Here is a 20,221-nt window from a genome sequence, read left to right as displayed (position 1 = left end):
CTCTAGGCATCTCGAAAACACCGCGCTGATATTAATTCTCGGTTTAGTTCTCCTTTTTTATCCAAAGTCTGCTTGCCATGGTCCATAATGTTTGAACGAAACAACAACAGCGTGCAGATACACATTGTGAACTACACAGTTGTCCGCGTCAGTCGCTTTGGTTACTATCAGAGGGCTCTGGCTCATAGCTCTGGTTGCTATGGCAGTACGAGCGGAAACCAGGGAGAACGCGGATATGACGGCATTGGCGGCGACAAAACGGAAATAAAGAAACGAGACGTGTCTTCGAATTAAATTACAAATTTGGGGGTACCAAGATGGCGACGGAGTAGGCAGTCGCGTTTTTGAGAGCTCTCTTCAAGGCCGCAGATTTTCACGATTTAACTAATTTTCTCTACCCAAATTGAAACGATGAATATTCAGCAGATTCTTAAACCAGCAATACTGCAAATGACGACCTCGTCAAAGCCTACATTACCAGAAAAGCCAAAGGACGGAGAGCATGACTATTGTGCAATGGACGTCGTAACTCTGCAATCAAAGCGGGAACGCGGACAGGACTCGACGCCGCCAACTCCAAGTAAGACTTTAAAAGAAAAGAAAGCCAAGCCAAACACTGAGAGTGGTCATCCCCAAGCCTCAAATAATGATATTTTGGAAGCAATCTTGGAGTTGGGTAAACGTGTGACTGGAATTGAGTCGCAGTTAGGAGACATCAAAGAACAAAACCGACAGAACACCGCCATGATTGTTAGTTTAACCAAGACTGTGCAGTTCAACTCGGAAGAACTAAAGGAGGTTAAAAATAAAGTGTTGGAAGTGGAGAGAGCTAATAGTCATTTACTGGAGGAAAATAAAGAATTGAAGAAGAAAGTGATGGAACAGAAACGATACAGCATGAGACCATGTCTTCGAGTGAGGGGACTAAAGGAGAAGAAAGATGAAAACCTCAGAGCGACCATCATTCCCATACTGAAGAAAATTGCCCCAGAATATGCGACAGACATGGAGCGCGCGGTGGATGTTGTTCATAGACTTGGCAAACGAGAGGATAATCGCACCAGGCAAGTCATTATCTTGTTTGCTTTGAGGCATGTGAAGGATGAAGTCTGGCTGAAAACCAAAGAGTCGCCAATATGCAGGATGGAAGGTATCAGTTTTGCGGAGATGTTACCCAAAGAGGATTTGGAGGCACGAGAGCGTTTATGGCCGTTGGTTGACCAAGCAAGAAAAGCAGGGAAGCGAGCCTTTTTCCGGGGACCCTACGCGTACATTGATGGACGTCGTGTTGAAGACAACGGACTACAAACTTCTTCAGGATGATATACTTTCGGGCTGACTTTGTCAGGATGATATAATTTCGGGCTGGAAAGTGGACCCTTTTCCGGGGTTCCATACGTGTACTTTGATGGACGTCGTATTGAGGACAACGGTCTACAATCCTTTTCAGTTAAGTCTTTAAAGGTGGAGATTTCATGAGCGGTTTGAGAGCTCTAACATGTAGCATTTTCTTTCTAGTAGCATAATATTAAGTATTGTATAACATTATTATTTTCTTTTTCTTTTCTTTCCTTGTCTTGTTAGTTCATGCTTAATGTTAAAATCTCGTTTGGTTCTTTAAATGTTAGGGGCTTGAAAGATCTTGTTAAACGGAAAGCATTGTTTTTATTTTGTAAAGGGCAAAAATCTCATTGTTTTTTTTTACAAGAAACTCATTCCTCAGAAGCTGATGCATCGTTCTGGTTGAATCAATGGGGCGGAAAAATCCTGTTCAGTCATGGCTCTTCAAGATCCGGTGGAGTAGCGATTTGCTTCAATAACTTTCCAGGAGAAGTTATTACACATCGAACTGACACAGAAGGACATTGGTTGATAGCTGTGGTGAAAACTGAAGGTTCTTTCTTAATGTTGATTAACGTATATGGATATAATAATGATAACCAAAATAAATTAATGCTAGATGATATAACAAAGGTGATTTCTGAGCTTAAAGGTCGTTATTTTACAGATTATATTTTATGTGGAGGAGATTGGAACATGACTCCAAATGAGTGGCTTGATAGGTGGCCAGCTAGAGTTGCAAAACCTCAATATAATATCCTAATTAATAACTTTATGGCTGATAATAATGTTAGTGACATTTGGAGAATAATATATCCAGGAATAACAGGTTTTTCATGGTTTAGACCAAATGGAAGCTGTAAATCTAGGATTGATTATTGGTTGGGTACTGATAGTATAATGAGCCATGTTACAAAGATAACTATGTCAAATGCACCTTTATCAGATCACTGTTTCATAGAACTAATCTTAGAACCTACGAATAAATTAACATATAGGAAAGGCTTTTGGAAGTTTAATGCCAAATTATTACAAAATGAAGAATATTGCAGTAAAATACGAGAAACAATTTCTGAAATTCAAAATGATGACGCGATTATTGGTCATAGTAATAAATGGGAATTCATCAAATTCCGAATTAGAGAAGTAAGTATTCAATTTAGTAAAGTACTAGTTAAAAAAAATAAAGAGATGGAAAGCAAATTATTACAAGAAATACATGCATGCTGTAGCAACACCAATTTAACCTCTGAAGGAAAAAGCAGACTAGTCGAGTTGCAGAACAAGTTAGATCAACATTATCTTGACAAAGCACAGGGAGCGTTTGTGAGATCGAGAGCAAGGTGGATTGAATCAGGTGAAAAGAACTCCTCTTATTTTTTCAATCTAGAAAAAAGCCGACAACAAAAAAATTGCATCTCTAGTCTTTTAGTAAATGGTGAGGAAAGGAAAGATTCTAAAATCATAGAAAATGAAGTCTACATGTTTTATTCTAAATTATATTCTTCTCAGTTCTCGAAATTAGACTGTAACAATCTTTTTCAAAATCTTAGTCCACTAATCCCCCAGATTGATTTATCTTTTAAAAAGATCTGTGACGCTGAACTTAGAATTGATGAACTGGACGCAGTTCTTAAGAAAATGGCTTCAAATAAATCCCCGGGTTCAGATGGCCTTACAGTTAATTTCTATAAATATTTTTGGGAAGATTTGAGAATCATATTATTTGAAGCATTAAAAGAATGTATAGTTAGGAAAGAATTGATGACTAGTATGAAACAGGGTGTAATTACTCTGATTCCAAAGCCGGGGAAAGACAAACGCCAATTAGACAATTTAAGACCGATTACATTATTAAATACAGACTATAAAATATTTTCAGGATCCATTGCATCTAGACTTAAAAAAGGGATAGTAGACATAATAAGTGAGACACAGTCAGGCTTTATAAAAGGAAGAGTCATTCATAATAATATAAGACTTGTTATGGATTTATTAGACTATAGTGATTTAATTGATGATGATGATGGTTTTATACTCTTCCTTGATTTTTATAAGGCCTTTGACTCTGTTGAGCATGAATTTATTTTAGAAACACTTCATTATTTTGGTTTTGGCGACAAATTCATAGATACTATTCATATGCTTTATTCTGATATAAATAGCTGTGTGTCTTTGGGACACGGGACTTGTAAAATATTTAATATTTGTAGAGGAATAAGGCAAGGATGTGGAAGCTCTCCCTTGTTGTTTATAATGGTTGCAGAAATTCTGTCTATTTTAATTAAGAACAGCGTGATTGAAGGTCTGAAGTTGATGGGCAAACAAATAATTATAAGTCAGCTGGCTGATGATACAACTTTGTTTCTTAAAAATGAGCTCCAAATTCCCATAGCATTACAAGCTATCAATATTTTCGCAAAAGCCTCTGGACTTCAGTTAAATTTAAATAAATGTGAATTATTGCCATTAAAAGACCAATCCATGCAATCATTATATAACATAAAGGTAAAAAAAGAAGTCAAATACTTGGGTATTGTGGTGACTAAAGACAAAACAATTTCTGAAAAACGAAACATAAAAGACAATGTTGATAATTGTAAAACATATCTAAATAGATGGCTACAAAGAGATCTCTCCATTTTTGGCAGAATATTTACCTAGACAGTTTATCTAGATTAATATATCCAGCTTACTCCCTTCCAATAGCACCCCAAATAGTTAAAACTATCAACAAACAAAATTTCAATTTTATATGGCGGAATAAATGTCATTATATAGCCAAGCAGGATTTAATTAGAACTTACGAGGATGGAGGTGGTAATGCAATAGATTTTGATTGTATGAATGGTATGTTGAAAATTAGATGGTTGAAAAACTATATTCAAAATCAAAATTCATTGTGGTCTTATATTCCCAATCGGATTTTTGAAAAAGTAGGCGGCATTAATTTTCTTCTAAAATGTGATTTTGATTTTAAGAAACTTCCTATGAAACTGTCAGATTTTCACCAACAGGTCCTTCTGTATTGGAAATTAATATTCAAGCATAATTTCACACCACACAATACACCTATTTGGAATAATAGGTATATTTTAGTAAATAGAAAATCTCTTTTTATTCCAGAATGGTTCTCTAAAGGTGTCTGGGCTATTGCCCACTTCTTGGATGTGGAAGGAAATGTTTTACAACATGTGGAATTCTGTGACAAATTTCAGATGTACCCAAAAGAAGTTTAAACAGATTGTGAAATCTCTCCCAGTATCACTTGTAGCTATGATTAAGCAGGATATAATATACTCAAAAATCACTCCTACCCTAAGACAACTTTGTATTAATGGTATTAATTTTCAGAATTACAAATGTAACAACAAGTTCATAAGAAACTGTTTACTTAACTGCCAAACAAGCTCTCTCAAAAGGGATTATATTCTCAAAGATTTTGGGAAGGAGACAATAAGAAAGATTAGATGTAAATATTTAAAATTTCCTGTCCCGCCAAAGATGAAAGAAATGCAGTTTAAAATGATGAATAAAATTTATCCAACTAATGATTTCTTAAAACAGAGGTTTAAAATGGATGTAGGAAACTGTAGTTTTTGTGATAATGAACCCGAAGATTTGGATCATCTTTTTTGTTTGTGCGAAGTTGTACAAAGGTTTTGGCTGGACCTTATACAATTGCTTGTATCCAAAGGAATTCAGATAGCGAATCTAACAATTATTGATATAAAATTTGGTATTTTTCGCAATGATCATAATGATTTTGGCATTAACAATGTAATTCTGTTAAGTAAACATTTCATACATAAATGTCGTTTTTTTAAGATAAATCCTAACATTACTTATTGGAGGAATGAGTTGAAACTTTTTTATAAGTCTTTATTATTGATTAATAACAAGAATGCAGTGAAACTGGCTTCTTTTATAAACATTCTTATTGAATAATTGCCCTTTTATTTTATTTTGAATGTGTAATGTAAATATCTTGCCCCATGTTCTTCTGTTCTTTTATGTATGTATCTTCTATCTAAGACATGCACTGTAGGTTTGTAGTAAGATTTTTCATTGTACCTGATTTGTTTGTATTTGTTGTGCTAATAAAAAAAAATAAAAAAAAAATAATAATAAAAAAAAATGTTTGGACTGGAACGCAAAAAAAAAAAAAAAAAGTAACATCTCTACACCTGAAACAAGAAGTTAATAAATGCACGAATTAAAAAAAAAAAAAAAAAAAAAAATTACAAATTTCTCCTGGTTTGAAAGTTGTTGGAAACAGTCGAGATAATGTAAGTACACAACTAAAAAAAAAAAATATATAACATAGATATAGTGATTTTTGCTATTTTTAAAGCCAAAAAAAAATATATATATATATATATATTGTACCTTTAAGTAAAATTACTCAACTTTTCTGATACTGGTGCTCCCATCATGCACTGGGCCTTGAATAATTAATCAGGTTGATTTCTCACTGTTTTCCAGCTGTATTTACACTGTTTCATCATTGCTTTTGTTGTTAGGATTATTAACTTGCCATTTTGTGACATTTGGAGTTCATTTTCTACTCAAAATGACACATTCAAAAACAAAAACGATCCATCAAATGTTACCGTCATTGTGTATTGTCTACCAAGTATTGAGGCTCTGTGTTCACATGATGCATAACTTTTGAAATGTAGATATTGTGTCTCACGCAATATCAATTGTATTATTCACTTACAGTAGATGCTTCTAAGTAAAGCTTATAGAGCTGGTAAGTCCCGCCCATCCGTAAAACCCCAAGTGGACCTCTAGGTTGAAAAATCGTCAATGCAAGTGAATGGGAGAAAATAATTATTTTCTGGTCCCGTTTGAATTGTGCCATGAATGTGAACAAATGTTGTCTGTGAATTTTTTATATAATTTTTCATGTTACAAGTTTGACAGTATATGGTATGATTCTTCGGCTAGCAGTTGTGGAAAAGACATAACGAGAAAGACTACATGTCGCCTATGTGACGTCACCCCATAAAGTTGACTTACCCGTGGTTTTCGCCAACCTCAACGATTTTGTCCTCTCCCTGAAAGAAGGCGGTGAAGTGCACCAAAGACACAGCCATGTTTAGCGGGATCCGTGAGCTAGTGTCCGTGTGCGAGTGGTGGTGACGTTTCAAACGCGTCGAGAGTTGTAGTCCACAAAGTGCTCTCACACAAAGTCTAACCGTATCAAACTTCTACCCGTTAAATTGTAGCATTCTTCACACGAAAAATTATATTAAAAATTCACAGACAACATATGTTCACATTCATGGCAAAATTCAAACGGGACCAGAAAATAATTATTTTCTCCCATTCACTTGCATTGACGATTTTTCAACCTAGAGGTCCAGTGGGGTTAGCGGAAGGGGCGAGACTTACCAGCTCTAAACTTTAAAAGTGTGGTTTAATTCAATGTTATATTGTTTGAGTGAAATGTATTGCAAAGGGAACTTCAACTAAATGGATATTACTCAACCTTTTACTAGCCAAGTTAAAATGACTTATTTTATTTTTTCCTTTCACTTAACTTAGTTAAGTAGAGTTTACTTAATTCTATATGTGAAATTTACTTAAAAAATATGCGTGTGAAATTTACTTAAAAAATATTCGTGCAAAAACTTGCCAAAGAAAAATTAAGTAATTTTTACTTATTGTTTTTTTTTCAGTGCATGATAAATGTCACATTTAGCTTTTTTTATTCCAAGAGGATGTGTTTGCTCTCTTCTTATGACCAATGACCATATTCTTTAGGTCAGTATTATTTTTATTAGAAATAAATACATATAAACAAACAAATAATAATATTTCCTACCCTGTAGATCTTCAACGACCCCATTCATGGTCAGATTGAGATGCACCCCCTGCTGGTGAAGATCATCGACACTCCTCAGTTTCAGAGACTCCGTCACATCAAACAACTGGGAACAAAATATCTGGTGTATCCGGGAGCCACTCACACTCGCTTCGAACACTCCATTGGGTAATCTTTCTTTTTTTTTTTTTTACTCTTTTTTGAGTCTGAACTTTTGCATTGTTTTTCCTTGAAACAGAGTGATTTTAGTGTGTGTGTGTGTGTGTGTGTGTGTGTGTGTTAGTGTGGCGTATCTAGCAGGACGTCTTCTCAAAAGTCTTCATGAGAATCAGCCTGAACTCAACATTACCAAACAAGATTTCCTGTGTGTTCAGATCGCGGCTCTGTGTCATGACATGGGTGAGTCGCACAAACATTTACATATTTAATCAGAAAATATTTGAAGAAATCAAGCACACACAGGTGTGTATTTCATTGATATTGCTTTATATGTTGTTTTAAACAGAAAAAAGTAATTATATTATGCATGTAGAAAATGAAACAAATGTGTATTTAAATGAGAAATTATTTCCATGCTAGTAAAGTGCTATGGACACCCTGAAGTTATAGCTAGAAAGTGGTTTAAAAAATGTCATTATGTCTTTTCAGTTTGTTCTCTTATTTGTTTGAGAGAAGTTTCCAACATTAAAGTTTTTCATAAACCGCAAATACACACCAAAACTAAGCATAATTTCTCATAGTCAACATATGAAAAAAAACAACAAAAAAAACATATATATATATATATATATATATAATTAAATTATTATTAAGGTAACATTTAAAAGTAATTTAAAACTCATTACTTTTTTGTTGTTTCAGGCCATGGTCCGTTCTCTCATTTGTTTGATGGCATGTTCATTCCTGAAGTCCGGCCTGGTGAGTATCTGAGGTTTTTTCACTTCGGTGATTTCAGCTGTGTATGTAAGCAATAAATAATACTTGTTAAAGCCAATGAATGTTTAAATAAAAGCCTTTACTGCTAAACCACATGCAAGGCAAATACATATAGAATCATGACACTATATATAACTGAAAGAAAATTATGTTCAAATGACTTTTTCATTATGCATATAAAACATTAACATCATAAGAAATTCAAAACCACATCACATTATGTCATAATAACATAATCAATTATTTACAAATCACAATTCTTTTATCAAGAATTAAAAATAAGTTAATCATTGTAGCAGTTTGTGTGTGTGTGTGTGTGTGTGTGTGTGTGTGTGTGTGTGTGTGTGTGTGTGTGTGTGTGTGTGTGTGTGTGTGTGTGTGTGTGTTAATTAATTTAATTTAATTCCTGAGACAGTCAAACCATCTTCACTAAATGAGTTGGTGTACGTAAGTACTTTATTAAACCTGCCTTATATAATACCTAAAATCTCTTTTCATTTTCCAGATTCCCCTTGGGAGGTAAGCATCATAACTCTCCTGTACAGCTATAAATATATGCTGATACACACAGTCTGTGAGCTACATAGCATGTATACTGTAAAATCAAATTATTCCCTCATGAATAAATCTCTTAACGAGTAAAACTGGCTGTGTCTATTATGATTGACTATACGCAACATTATAATATTATTTGCAAATTTGTTTTTAAATCATTATTAGGCTATTATTGTCCCTGCATGGTTCATCAGGGTACTCTTGTAAGAAAAAGAACATTAGAATAAAGACTTCTAAGCATGGTTATGTAGTTAATGTGTGTACACTTTAATTGTACTTTGATGTGCACTTATGTTCATCTTCTGAAGCACGAGAAAGCCTCTGTCGACATGTTTCACTGCATGAGAAAGAAGAATGGACTGGACAAAGAGATGAAACACTATGGACTAAATCTAGATAAAGACATCAAATTTATCGAGGAATCAATTAAGGGATGCAAAAACTTAACTCCGGTAAAATGTGTTTAGTGTGCTTTTTCAGCCAGTTTTAATCAGAATACAGTATTTAAGATGATCGATGTATTTTCCATCTTGCAGTGGCCAATGAAAGGGAGGACTAAAGACAAGTCTTTCCTGTATGAGATTGTGGCGAATAAACTCAACGGCATTGACGTGGATAAATGGGACTATCTGGCTCGGTAAGCTGTATTTTGTTTAAATGGTTTGAACAGCTATTAAACAGCTAGAGACAAAGTACACTCTAAAATCCAACAGTTGTTCCAACTAACCCCTTTTAATGAATTTTACTTAATGTATTAACTTATTTGTAAAAATCTAGTAATCTGTAATATTCACATACTATTCCTTGGTTACTCAGAAAGCCTAAATTAAAAGTAATTGATTGGTTTGAGTGACGTTTTGTCAAGCTAAATTTTTTGAGGCTGGGCAATTCTTCATATACTTTTCACTAATTCCTTCCACTTCTGCAGTTATCTTTCTCTGTTTGCATTCACTCATTACCCAAAGTCATCTTGAATGTTAAATTGTCCAAACAACTGAAAAATTTGAAAGAATATCACACAAGCTGACTACAAATGGATGTTGATTTTCATATATATATATATATATATATATATATATATATATATATATATATATATATATATATATAACATCCACAAAGTTCTACTTGGATAAATAAATAAATGTGCAAATACATACATAAATAAATAAAAAAATCCTGCATAAATAAATAAATATATTTATAGAAGAGAAAAATAATTAAATAAATAAAAACGAATGGAAATAAAAAAAAATGTTACTTAAAATAGTTTTTTTTTTTTTTTTTTTTTTTTTTTTAATGTAGCTCTGTATTTATTTTTCCTTGGTGCAACATGCTAATGAGAGGGTGTCAATCAAACACCTTTGGCTGACACTGTTGAAAATAAAAGTATGCTATCTGCTGATTATATTCTCTTCAGAGTAGATGCATCTATACACGCTTTAGGTTAGTTAGCAGCTACATTTGATGTGGCTGTAGATCCGTTTGTCCGCTAAAAGAGGGCAGTAAAGTTAGTTTTAGGTTTAATATTCGCTGCATATTCACCTATGCTGCCAAAGCGACAGTCTGCAAATTCCACTCACAGTCCAAAATTATAAATGTCCAATCATTCATTTAAATGAATGATATGCTTGTACAGTAAACTTTTTTTTTTTTTTTTTAAATAGGCCTACTGTAACTCACTAAAATGTTTCAAAGATTGTAGTAGCCTACATTATTGACCAGACTGACTTATTACAGGTGAGATTTTGCCAATACCTACCTTAATGTACGGACAGTGTACAATTATTTTTAGAAAAAATAAATTACTATAATTCAACAAAAGGTTTTTTGTTTTTTTTCATGTTTCAAAGTTTGTACTATGTTCCTATAGACTGACTTACTACATGCATTATTTACCTGTAGTAAGTCAGTCTGGTCACTAGGAACACACTACAACCATAAAAAAAAAAAAAAAAAAAAACTTTTGGCAGTCATTTTTTTTTCTAAAAAAAAATAGTTCACTGTACAAGCAAGATATTTGCAGAAGCTCATAAACAGTCATCTTCCCACAAGGCATTCACTATAGCTTTGCAAATATTGTTCATTTGAATGAATGATTGGACGTTTATATTTTTGATTGGAATTTGCAGATGGTCCCTTTAGCAGCTTAGGCGAATATATTCTGTATGCAGCGAATATTAAACCTAAAACTAACTTTACTGCCCTCTTTTAGCGTCTACAGGAAACAAATCTACAGCCACATCAAATGTAGCTGCTAACTAACCTAAAGCGTGTATAGATGCATCTACTCTGAAGAGAATATAATCAGCAGATAGCATACTTTTATTTTCAACAGTGTCAGCCAAAGGTGTTTGATTGACACCCTCTCATTAGCATGTTGCACCAAGGAAAAATAAATACAGAGCTACATTAAAAAATGAATAAACAATTTAAAGGAAAAAAAAGACAACTTTCATTTTAGTATTGCCTTTAACAATTTTTTTCCCAACATTCGTTTTTATTTATTTAATTATTTATCTCCTCGCACATTTAATCATTTATATATTTATTTATGCAGGAATGTGTGGATTTATTTATTCATTTATGTAAATATTTGCATATTTGTTTATTTATATATTTATCTATGTAGAATTTTGTGGATTTGCTTATATATTTATTTATTTGTGTATTTATTTATTTATTTATAGTTTTTTTTTTAGGTTTCATCCTCAATACATAGTTTATGAATAGTACAGATTACTAGATTTTTACTAGATAATGTCTTAACATAATTGTAAAAATCTAGTAATCTGTACTATTCACATTCTATGCTTTACTTTATTAAAGCATACTATATTAAAGCATTTATTTCACATTCTTGTTTACTCAGAAAACCCGAGTTCAGAATTGCGTTTAATTTACCACACACACACACTGAAGCATGTGTGACACTGGCAGTGTTTTTCAGCCTCTGCAGTCTCACTATATGAGAACATGAATGCATGAACTTCATTCCCAGAGCTGCTCTGAAAGTTACTGAAGCTCATCAGGAATTAACAATTTTCATTTAAGAAAAACTATCGTTATATCATTAACACACGGAAACTCAAAGGTCTTCACCACAACCCGTCAAATAAACGTTTGGTTTAACTTGACAATATGTTACTGTTGTATGGTAGAATTTAGATATCTCAATTTAATAATAATACTTACACTAAAAATAATAATTTATTTTTAAGGAATAATCACTTTTTTTTTTGTATGTTGTAATTTTAACAGTATAAAGCTCAGTTGTCCCAGATGTTGTTTGACAAATAATCTTGACAAAATGATCTTTCATATAAAAGATCAATTAAATTAATGTTTTATGTCTTCATTTGATTAATAGAAATTCACAACACAGAATTTGTGGAAAAAAAACATTTCATAGAAATATATATATATTTTGTATATCTAAAATGGTTGTTTTTGTTAAAGGCAGAGTAGGCAGGATTTTTCTAAAAAAACTTTTCCAAATTTGTTTAAAGGTAGGGTAGGTAATCCTTTTTCTAAAAAAAAAAACATTCCAAATTTGTTTAAACTGTCTTTATATACCAATACATAATTAAAATGTAAGTACTCTGAAAAAGAAAATATAAAAATCGAGTGACTGTAGACCTTTTAATCTGCAATAAACACAGCTCATTATTTCCATTCACTCCACCCCCTCCCTTCTGAGCTCCTTCCAAAGCCACGCCCCCAAAACACATGAACGCGCGACGCCAAACGCTCGGCTGGAACAAGACGCATTTATTACCTGAGACGAGTGGAGAGGAAGGAGCGCAGTACATACAGTGACATCATGTCAGAATCACATGTAATAAAATACCTAACTTTATCACTATGAATATAAACAAATAAGATTTCTTTTAGTACTCACTATCAAGCTAGCATATCGATAATGGTAAAGTTTCATTCGGTAACGAGCTATATTTATAAGGCAAAACTAAAAACAGGTTGCATTGATACACGTTTTTCCATTACCATCAGTTACACTGTGATGAAGATGAATTTCTGGTAAGATTCATAACATATACGGTGTTTTGCATGTAAGAGTTTCCATGATGAAAACATTGTTGACTCTAATGAAGACTAACGTACACTCCGAGTCCGGAGAAAAGTACCGCATCGTCGGCTCGAGGACAAGTCCGGGGTTGAGGGCGAAGCAGACGAGGTCGTTCAAGAGCGCGGGCAGGGTCCGAGGAAGTAGTTTTTGCCTTGTTTGCCTTCGCTGACTGCATGCAGGTGCTTTGAGCTGAATATTTCCGGGAACGGTGACATGTGATGAGTGCACGCAGGGCAGCGCGCGCAGTGGGGCTCGGGCACGAGACATGAAGGCATCTGATTGGTTCTTTACATTCGCACCGAATGGCAGTGATTGGTCAGAGTTTTTACTGTCCTGCAGCTGCTACAGAGGTCTGATTTTTTTCATTCCTTTTTCTAAACACATAATGTATTGACTACTATCAGGATGGAAGGACCATTTCACCCAGTATAAAAAAAGTGTTTCTGAACAGGATTACCTACCCTACCTTTAAACTGTCTTTATATACCAATACATAATTAACCCTTTAGGCGCCAAGTTTTTTTATTTTAAAAATGCTGGATTTTGACATCAAAATTTCAAAAGCTTGTGGCTTGAAAGGGCTTAATGATAGAGATCTACTGTAAATTAGAAAAATGTTGGGGATGGCTGAAAGTTTATGTGGAGTGTAAATATACTCATCTAATTTGTGTATTATGACATCATCAGGGGGCGGCCCTCTTGAATTTCATAATATATGATAATTTCATCAATATTGAACTGATGTTTGAACTTATTTGCATGTTTTATTTTTATTTTTATTTGTTTTATCCTCATTCCAAATGATGAGAAAAGAGGAAACCAACAATAACAGGATAAAGTACTAAATTATTACTATACTATAAAACGCATGTGAACAGTAGCCTACTTTTTGATCAGTTCATCAGTAATATTCAGGAAATAGTAGATATTGAATTAATGTTAATTAACTGTCTTTTTATCCTCATTCCAAATGATCGGAAAAGAGGAAACCAACAATAAAATAGGATAAAGTACTAAATTATTTCTATATTACAATACTTTAGTAGTAAAACACATGTGAACAGTAGCCTACTTTTTGATCAGTTCATCAGTAATATTCAGGAAAAAATATATATGGAGTGGGTTTTTTTTTTTTGGTCTTTTTATCTTCATTCCAAATGATCAGGAAAAGAGGAAATCAACAGTAAAACTATGGTAAACTATAGTAAATTATTACTTTATTACTATGCCATAGTAAAATGCATGTGCCTATTTTTTGATCAGTTGACCAACTATCTGCCCAATCAGGTATCTAGCTTATAGTTTTTGAGAGTATGGTACCTCAAAGATGTACCGGGAGAAGCGCGCGCGGCAAAGATGTACCAGGAGAAGCGCGATCATTAGACGGCCGATCGTCATTTCCAAAAGGCAAATATTCCCCTTCAGAGTCAGAATCGGCGAATAACATTTGCAACACATCCTCACGGTAAAAGTTTTTATTAGCCATTTGACGATTTTCTCTCACAGATCTCACAATTTACTCAGACGCTCTGAACTGAACTGCTTCCGCATCAATGACACGATCGCTCACTTGCTCTGCTGTTTCCTCCAACACTTTGAATAGGAACATGACGCCATTTTGGTCTTGAATCAAAGTATTACATGTCTGCCATCTAGTGGTAGGGAATACAAATGAGATATTACACCATATTAGGATCTACAGCCTGTTTTATTAAGTATGACGTCTTGTCACAATTTTGCGACTTTGGCGCTTAGAGGGTTAAAATGTAAGTACTCTGAAAAAGAGAGTATTAAAATTTGAGTGTCTGTAGTCCTCGCAGGGATGCAATAAACACAGCTACTCATTTCCATTCGGAACGAATGAAATGATTGGCTGGGCGACTGTCACTCTCCCTCGCTACCATGGCTACCACCTTTTCTGATGGCGCCCCTGTGTGTGGCCAGCCGTCTGCCTCTCCTATCTATGCTGTGTATTGTTTTATTTTTATTGTTTTTGATTCGTGATGTGTCACCGCTACTGGTGTATGATCGACTCACTCTCTTAAATATACGTGATTCTGTGGGAAAACTGCCGATCCAGGGCTTCAACGGACGACAAAACACACCACCTCCTCTGTTGGCGCCCATACCTCCCCACCTGTGGTATTCTCCTTTCGGGTTGTTGCGCAACAGCCGCCGCAGAAGACGAGGAAGGAGAGGTGGATTAAGTCGCAGATTGAGAGCCCATGGCCTGGTCCTCCACTCATCGTTTGGGCTTTCCAGGGAGTTCGTCAGCTATTACACACGAGGACTGACCGATCCCTGTTACCGATGGCTGATATCGGCTATTCCCGAGGCCGGGTACCCTCGTCCGCGCTGTCGGCCCATGAGGATCTGCAGACGGGGCTGCGTACCGGAGAATCTTCGCCCGGTCGCTTATGCCTCCGAACGGACGGACCAGAATTTATTTCGCACGGCTTTGATCAACACTCGGTCCGTTGTGAATAAGACTTTCATTCTCAATGACTTTTTTATTTCTCAATCCCTGGATTTTCTCCTGTTGACGGAAACATGGCTGAAACCAGGTGAAAACAGCGCATTTTCAGAACTCCTCCCACCCGGCTGTTCCTACTTCAATACCCCACGATCATCTTGCTGCTGTTTTTAATGACAAATTTAAATGCCGGTTTCTTCCCACAAATGCTTACTCCTGCTTTGAGCTGCAATTGTTTGTGATGGAGCTTACGAGTCCTGTTTTATGTGCCGTTGTTTATCGCCCACCCAAATATAATAAGGACTTCGTTCATGAGTTCTCTGAGTTTTTGGCAGATATTTTTCCAAAATATGATAAACTCTTGATTTGTGGGGATTTTAATGTTCATGTTTGTTGTCCGTCCGACCAATTAGCCTCTGATTTTAAAAGACTTTTAGAAACTTTTAACTTAGTTCAGTCAGTGGATAAACCCACACACCATCTCGGGCACACCCTGGATCTCATCATCTCTCATGGGCTTTCAATTTCCCTCAAAGAGATCTCTGAGACTGCCATTTCAGATCATTTTTCAATTGTTTTTGAATATACAGCCCCCCCTCCAGCTAGAAAGTGTTTTGCTCCATCGTGCCAGCGTCGCATCATCACTTCCACCACAGCAGATGAATTTACTGCTGCATTCAGGGACTCTCAGTTTTTTGCCTTGAATGAAATAGATTCTCCTATCTGTCCAGACAATATTCTTTCTTCCTTCCACTCCACCTGCTCCGGGATTCTGGACTCTATTGCCCCTTTTCAGCATAAATTGGCTAAACCAAGAACGGATCCCTGGATCAATGACAATACTCGTACTATCAGGCAACGCTGCAGGCAGGCTGAAAGGAGATGGAAAAAGGATAAACTGCATGTGTCTCTAGACATTTTGCGGGCCTGTCTCGTTGATTATCAGAGGGCCCTACGGGAGGCAAAATCTCAGTACCTCTCTGATATAATTTCTAGCAGCAGTCACTGTCCCAGGGTTCTGTTCACTACAATTAATTCTTTTGTAAATCCACCTACTTCTGCTCTGGCTAATTTCTCAACTATCACCTGTGAAAGTTTTCTCCACTTTTTTGTTGACAAGGTTGATGCTGTTAGACAGGGTACAAGGAATGGTTCTAATAGGGATTTTTCTGTTGCCCCAGCTCATTTTGGTGTGTTTGAGGAGTTTGAGTTAGTTTCTCTCTCTTCCCTTGACGATATAGTTAAATCTTTAAAGCCTACAAACTGTCCATTGGATATTGTACCCGCTAGAGTGCTGAAATTGGTTTTTAACGCTGTAGGGCCTGGGCTTGTGGTTTTTATTAATAGCTGTCTTAGTCTAGGAACCTTCCCAGCTGCCTTTAAACATGCTGTGGTTAGGCCCCTTCTTAAAAAGCCTAACCTTGACTCCTCAGTGCTATCTAATTTTAGACCAGTCTCCCATCTTCCATTTCTTTCCAAAGTTTTAGAAAAAGTTGTTTTTTTACAGTTACAGCCCTTTCTGGAAAACAACTCTGTCCTGGAAAAATTTCAATCCGGGTTTAGGCCTCGTCACAGCACTGAGTCTGCACTATTAAAGGTACACAATGATATTGCGTCCTCTGTTGACACCAAGTGTCCTGTTGCCTTAGTGCTGCTGGATCTCACAGCAGCCTTTGACACGGTAGACCATACAATCCTCCTGTCACGCCTGAAGCACTATGTTGGCATTCATGGCACTGTACTTGAGTGGTTTATGTCATATTTATCCGATAGAACTTTTTCTGTAATGATTGGTGATTTGTCTTCTTCATGTACTTCTCTCTCCTGTGGAGTCCCGCAAGGCTCTATTCTTGGCCCTATTTTGTTTTCATTATACATGCTACCACTAGGGTCAATTATAGCCAGGCACAATCTATCTTTTCATTTTTATGCAGATGATCTGCAAATTTATCTGCCTCTGAAGCCTGGTGATGTACAAGGTACTTTATTTGACTGCATTGCGGATATTAAGCAGTGGTTTGCCCAAAATTTTATGCACTTAAATGAGGACAAAACTGAATATATTGTGTTTGGAGAATCTGCGTCAAACGGACTTGATGCCTGGCCTTTAACGGCCAGGCAGACAGTGAAGAACTTAGGAGTGATTTTTGATAGTTCTTTTAAATTCAACAAACAGATTGACAACGTTGTCAAGTTGAGCTTTTTTCAACTGCGCCTTTTAGCAAAGGTAAAATCCTTTTTAAACCGTCATGACCTTGAGAAGGCTATTCACGCTCTAATAAGCTCTAGACTGGACTACTGCAATGCACTGTATACTGGTGTCTCCCAGTCCTCTGTTGGCCGTCTTCAACTTGTCCAAAATGCAGCTGCCCGTTTGTTAACGAGCACTAAAAAACGAGAGCACATAACTCCGATTCTTTATTCCCTCCATTGGCTCCCGGTACATTTTAGAATTCACTATAAAATTGTATTGTTTGTTTTTAAAGCTCTTAACGGCCTCGCCCCATCTTACATATCAGACATGCTGACCATTCGGAATTGCGGAAGGACTTTGAGGTCGTCCAATCAACTCATGTTGGAAGTGCCCAGGTCAAAACTTAAACACTGGGGAGACCGTGCTTTTTCAGTTTCTGGACCTAAGCTCTGGAATAAGCTCCCCAGTGAGATGCGTATCGTTACTGACCTGGGCCTTTTTAAATCAAGACTTAAAACGTATCTTTTCAAAATGGCTTTTAGTACCCAGTAGTGTGGTGGCACTTTTATATTTTATATTTTATATTTATCTTTATTCTATTTTTTCTTTACTTTTTATTTCTTCATTTATTACTGTACTGGTTTTTCGGTGTGTTGTTTTAAATTGTTGTTTAATCTGTTGTAAAGCACCTTGGTTCACCTATCGGCTGATGTAAGGTGCTATATAAATAAAGTACATTTACATTTACATTTACCCCTGCCGCTACAGGAGCTGCCCACATGCGCGCACCCATTTGACTCGAGGAGGGGAAGAGGCACGGAAACACGGAATCACAATTATGGCAGAGAAAGAGCAGTCAAAATTCCCAGTACCTGCATATACAGTCAGAGAAGGCAAACAAGGCAAAAAAGGAACTATTAAGGTAGAAAGATGCTTTCTACAAGAAAGGCTACTTGTCTCCGGAGTGTAATGTTAGTCCTAATCAGAGCCAACAGTGCTTTCATCGTGGAAGCTCTTACATGCAAAACACCGTATATGTTATGAATCTTACACGAAATGAATTCCTCCTCCAGCTGAGCGGTCGGCATTGCGCGTTCATGTGTTTTGGGGGCGTGGCTTTGGAAGGAGCCCAGAAGGGAGGGGGTGGGAGTGGATGGAATAAGTAACTGTGTTTATTGCAGTCCTGAGAGGACTAGAGACACTCGATTTTTATACTCTCTTTTTCAGAGTACTTACATTTTAATTATGTATTGGTATATAAAGACAGTTTAAACAAATTGGGGAAAAAGTTTATTTTTTTTGAAAAATCCTGCCTACCCTGCCTTTAATACTCAAGCATTACAGACAATGGCAGACAGCGACCAAGGCAGCTCTGACATAATGTCAATAACACTTCTACAAACTACTTAGTTTTTTTTTTGTTTTTACAGTTATTGAGGTAAACATGCCTAAAGTAACGAAAAAAGGTACCGTTGGGTGCCGGCAGAGAGGTACAGAATTACAGAATAGAAATAATTGTGAATAATGTAACAAACATTTTACATTTTATTTATCTATTATAACTTTTATGTTGTTTTGATCGCTTGGCTGTTTCCTTATAAAGGTACAGAAATTCATTAAGTTGGGTGTGTGAAGTTCTTTTTTTAATATGATGTCATTACAATGCTGTCTTGCCGGCAGCCAATTGCTGTATTGCTGATCATGGTTTTGAGTATCGATACATCTGCCTTTTCCAATGAAAACAAGAATGAGCATTAATCTCAGACAGCTTAATCCAGATATATTAATCAAATCCACAAATTCGTTTGAAGAAACAAATTAGCCAGAGATAATTTTTCACGATTAAAAAATCTGGCATCTGTCAAATTATCTCAGATGTATTAAGCGAGGTACATAGAACCAACCCCTGGAGTCCACTCTACATAGTGTTAAATACTAACACTGAAGCAGTGTTGCAGTTCATTAAATAATTAAGTCATTAACTGATGATTGAACATTAGTGATGAACACCTGCTGTTAACAAGCAGAATCACTGAAGGAAAAAGAAACACAAGAGTTACAACTGGCTTCCATCCAAAATCTTAGGCCCTGTCCACACGAACACGGGTATTTTCAAAACCGCAGATTTTTCTATGCATACATATATATCTTAACATCGTTAACATACATATCTCTGAAATATCGGAGGCCACTCCTAGCAAAAAAAATTGAATCTAGGGTCAATTCTAGCAGGAAGGAATAAATCGTTATTGCAAATAGGAGTTGTCTGAGGAAGGGTGAGCCAGCCAGAGTTGCGCCTAATTTGTGCTAATTAGTTACTATAGGATTAGATGTATAAGGCGATGGGGAAAAGGGAAGGCTACTGCAAACCAGGGCTTGGAGCGAAGAAGAGGAGCATGACTTGGCCTCGATTTGACACCAGGGACCAAGGGATCTGCTCCTCTGCAATAGTGATCTACTGGCTCTGGCGTGTTTGCCAGCCCAAATAAATGAGGAGATAATACCTTCTATGGCAGTAAAAAATGACCTGGGTAAGGAGATAGGCAGACATTGGAAAATATATAGGTATCTAGGAAGTATATTCATCTTAACAGTCTGTACTCTTCCGGCCAGGGATAGCGGTAGACGGTTCCACCACTGCAAATTGGACTTGACTGTTGTCGTTAAAGCAGTAAAGTGCTGCTCTCGTAATGTCCTGACGGATCTTGTGATTGCAATGCATAAATATTTGAAACCTGAATTAGATAGTCTAAAGGGGACTGAAGACGGGGGTAGCTCCACCGCTAATTGGTTAATAGCATA

General features: G+C 36.0%; 1 protein-coding gene across 1 annotated transcript in view; it reads left to right on the top strand.

Annotated features, from left to right (window-relative positions):
- The window catches only part of LOC309495549 (uncharacterized protein), a 116,513-nt gene that overhangs the window by 43,386 nt on the left and 52,906 nt on the right, over positions 1-20,221 (top strand). Inside the window, exons 3-8 of the mRNA XM_082165330.1 lie at positions 7,182-7,342; positions 7,458-7,573; positions 8,036-8,092; positions 8,616-8,629; positions 8,974-9,117; positions 9,202-9,302. Of these exons, the coding sequence (XP_082021456.1) occupies positions 7,182-7,342; positions 7,458-7,573; positions 8,036-8,092; positions 8,616-8,629; positions 8,974-9,117; positions 9,202-9,302 (593 nt within the window). The remainder of the gene's footprint in view (positions 1-7,181; positions 7,343-7,457; positions 7,574-8,035; positions 8,093-8,615; positions 8,630-8,973; positions 9,118-9,201; positions 9,303-20,221) is intronic.

Source organism: Leuciscus leuciscus, assembly GCF_965113295.1.
Source record: "Leuciscus leuciscus genome assembly, chromosome: 3".
Classification (NCBI taxonomy): Eukaryota; Metazoa; Chordata; class Actinopteri; order Cypriniformes; family Leuciscidae; genus Leuciscus; species Leuciscus leuciscus.
This window is presented reverse-complemented; position numbering and strand designations above follow the sequence as displayed.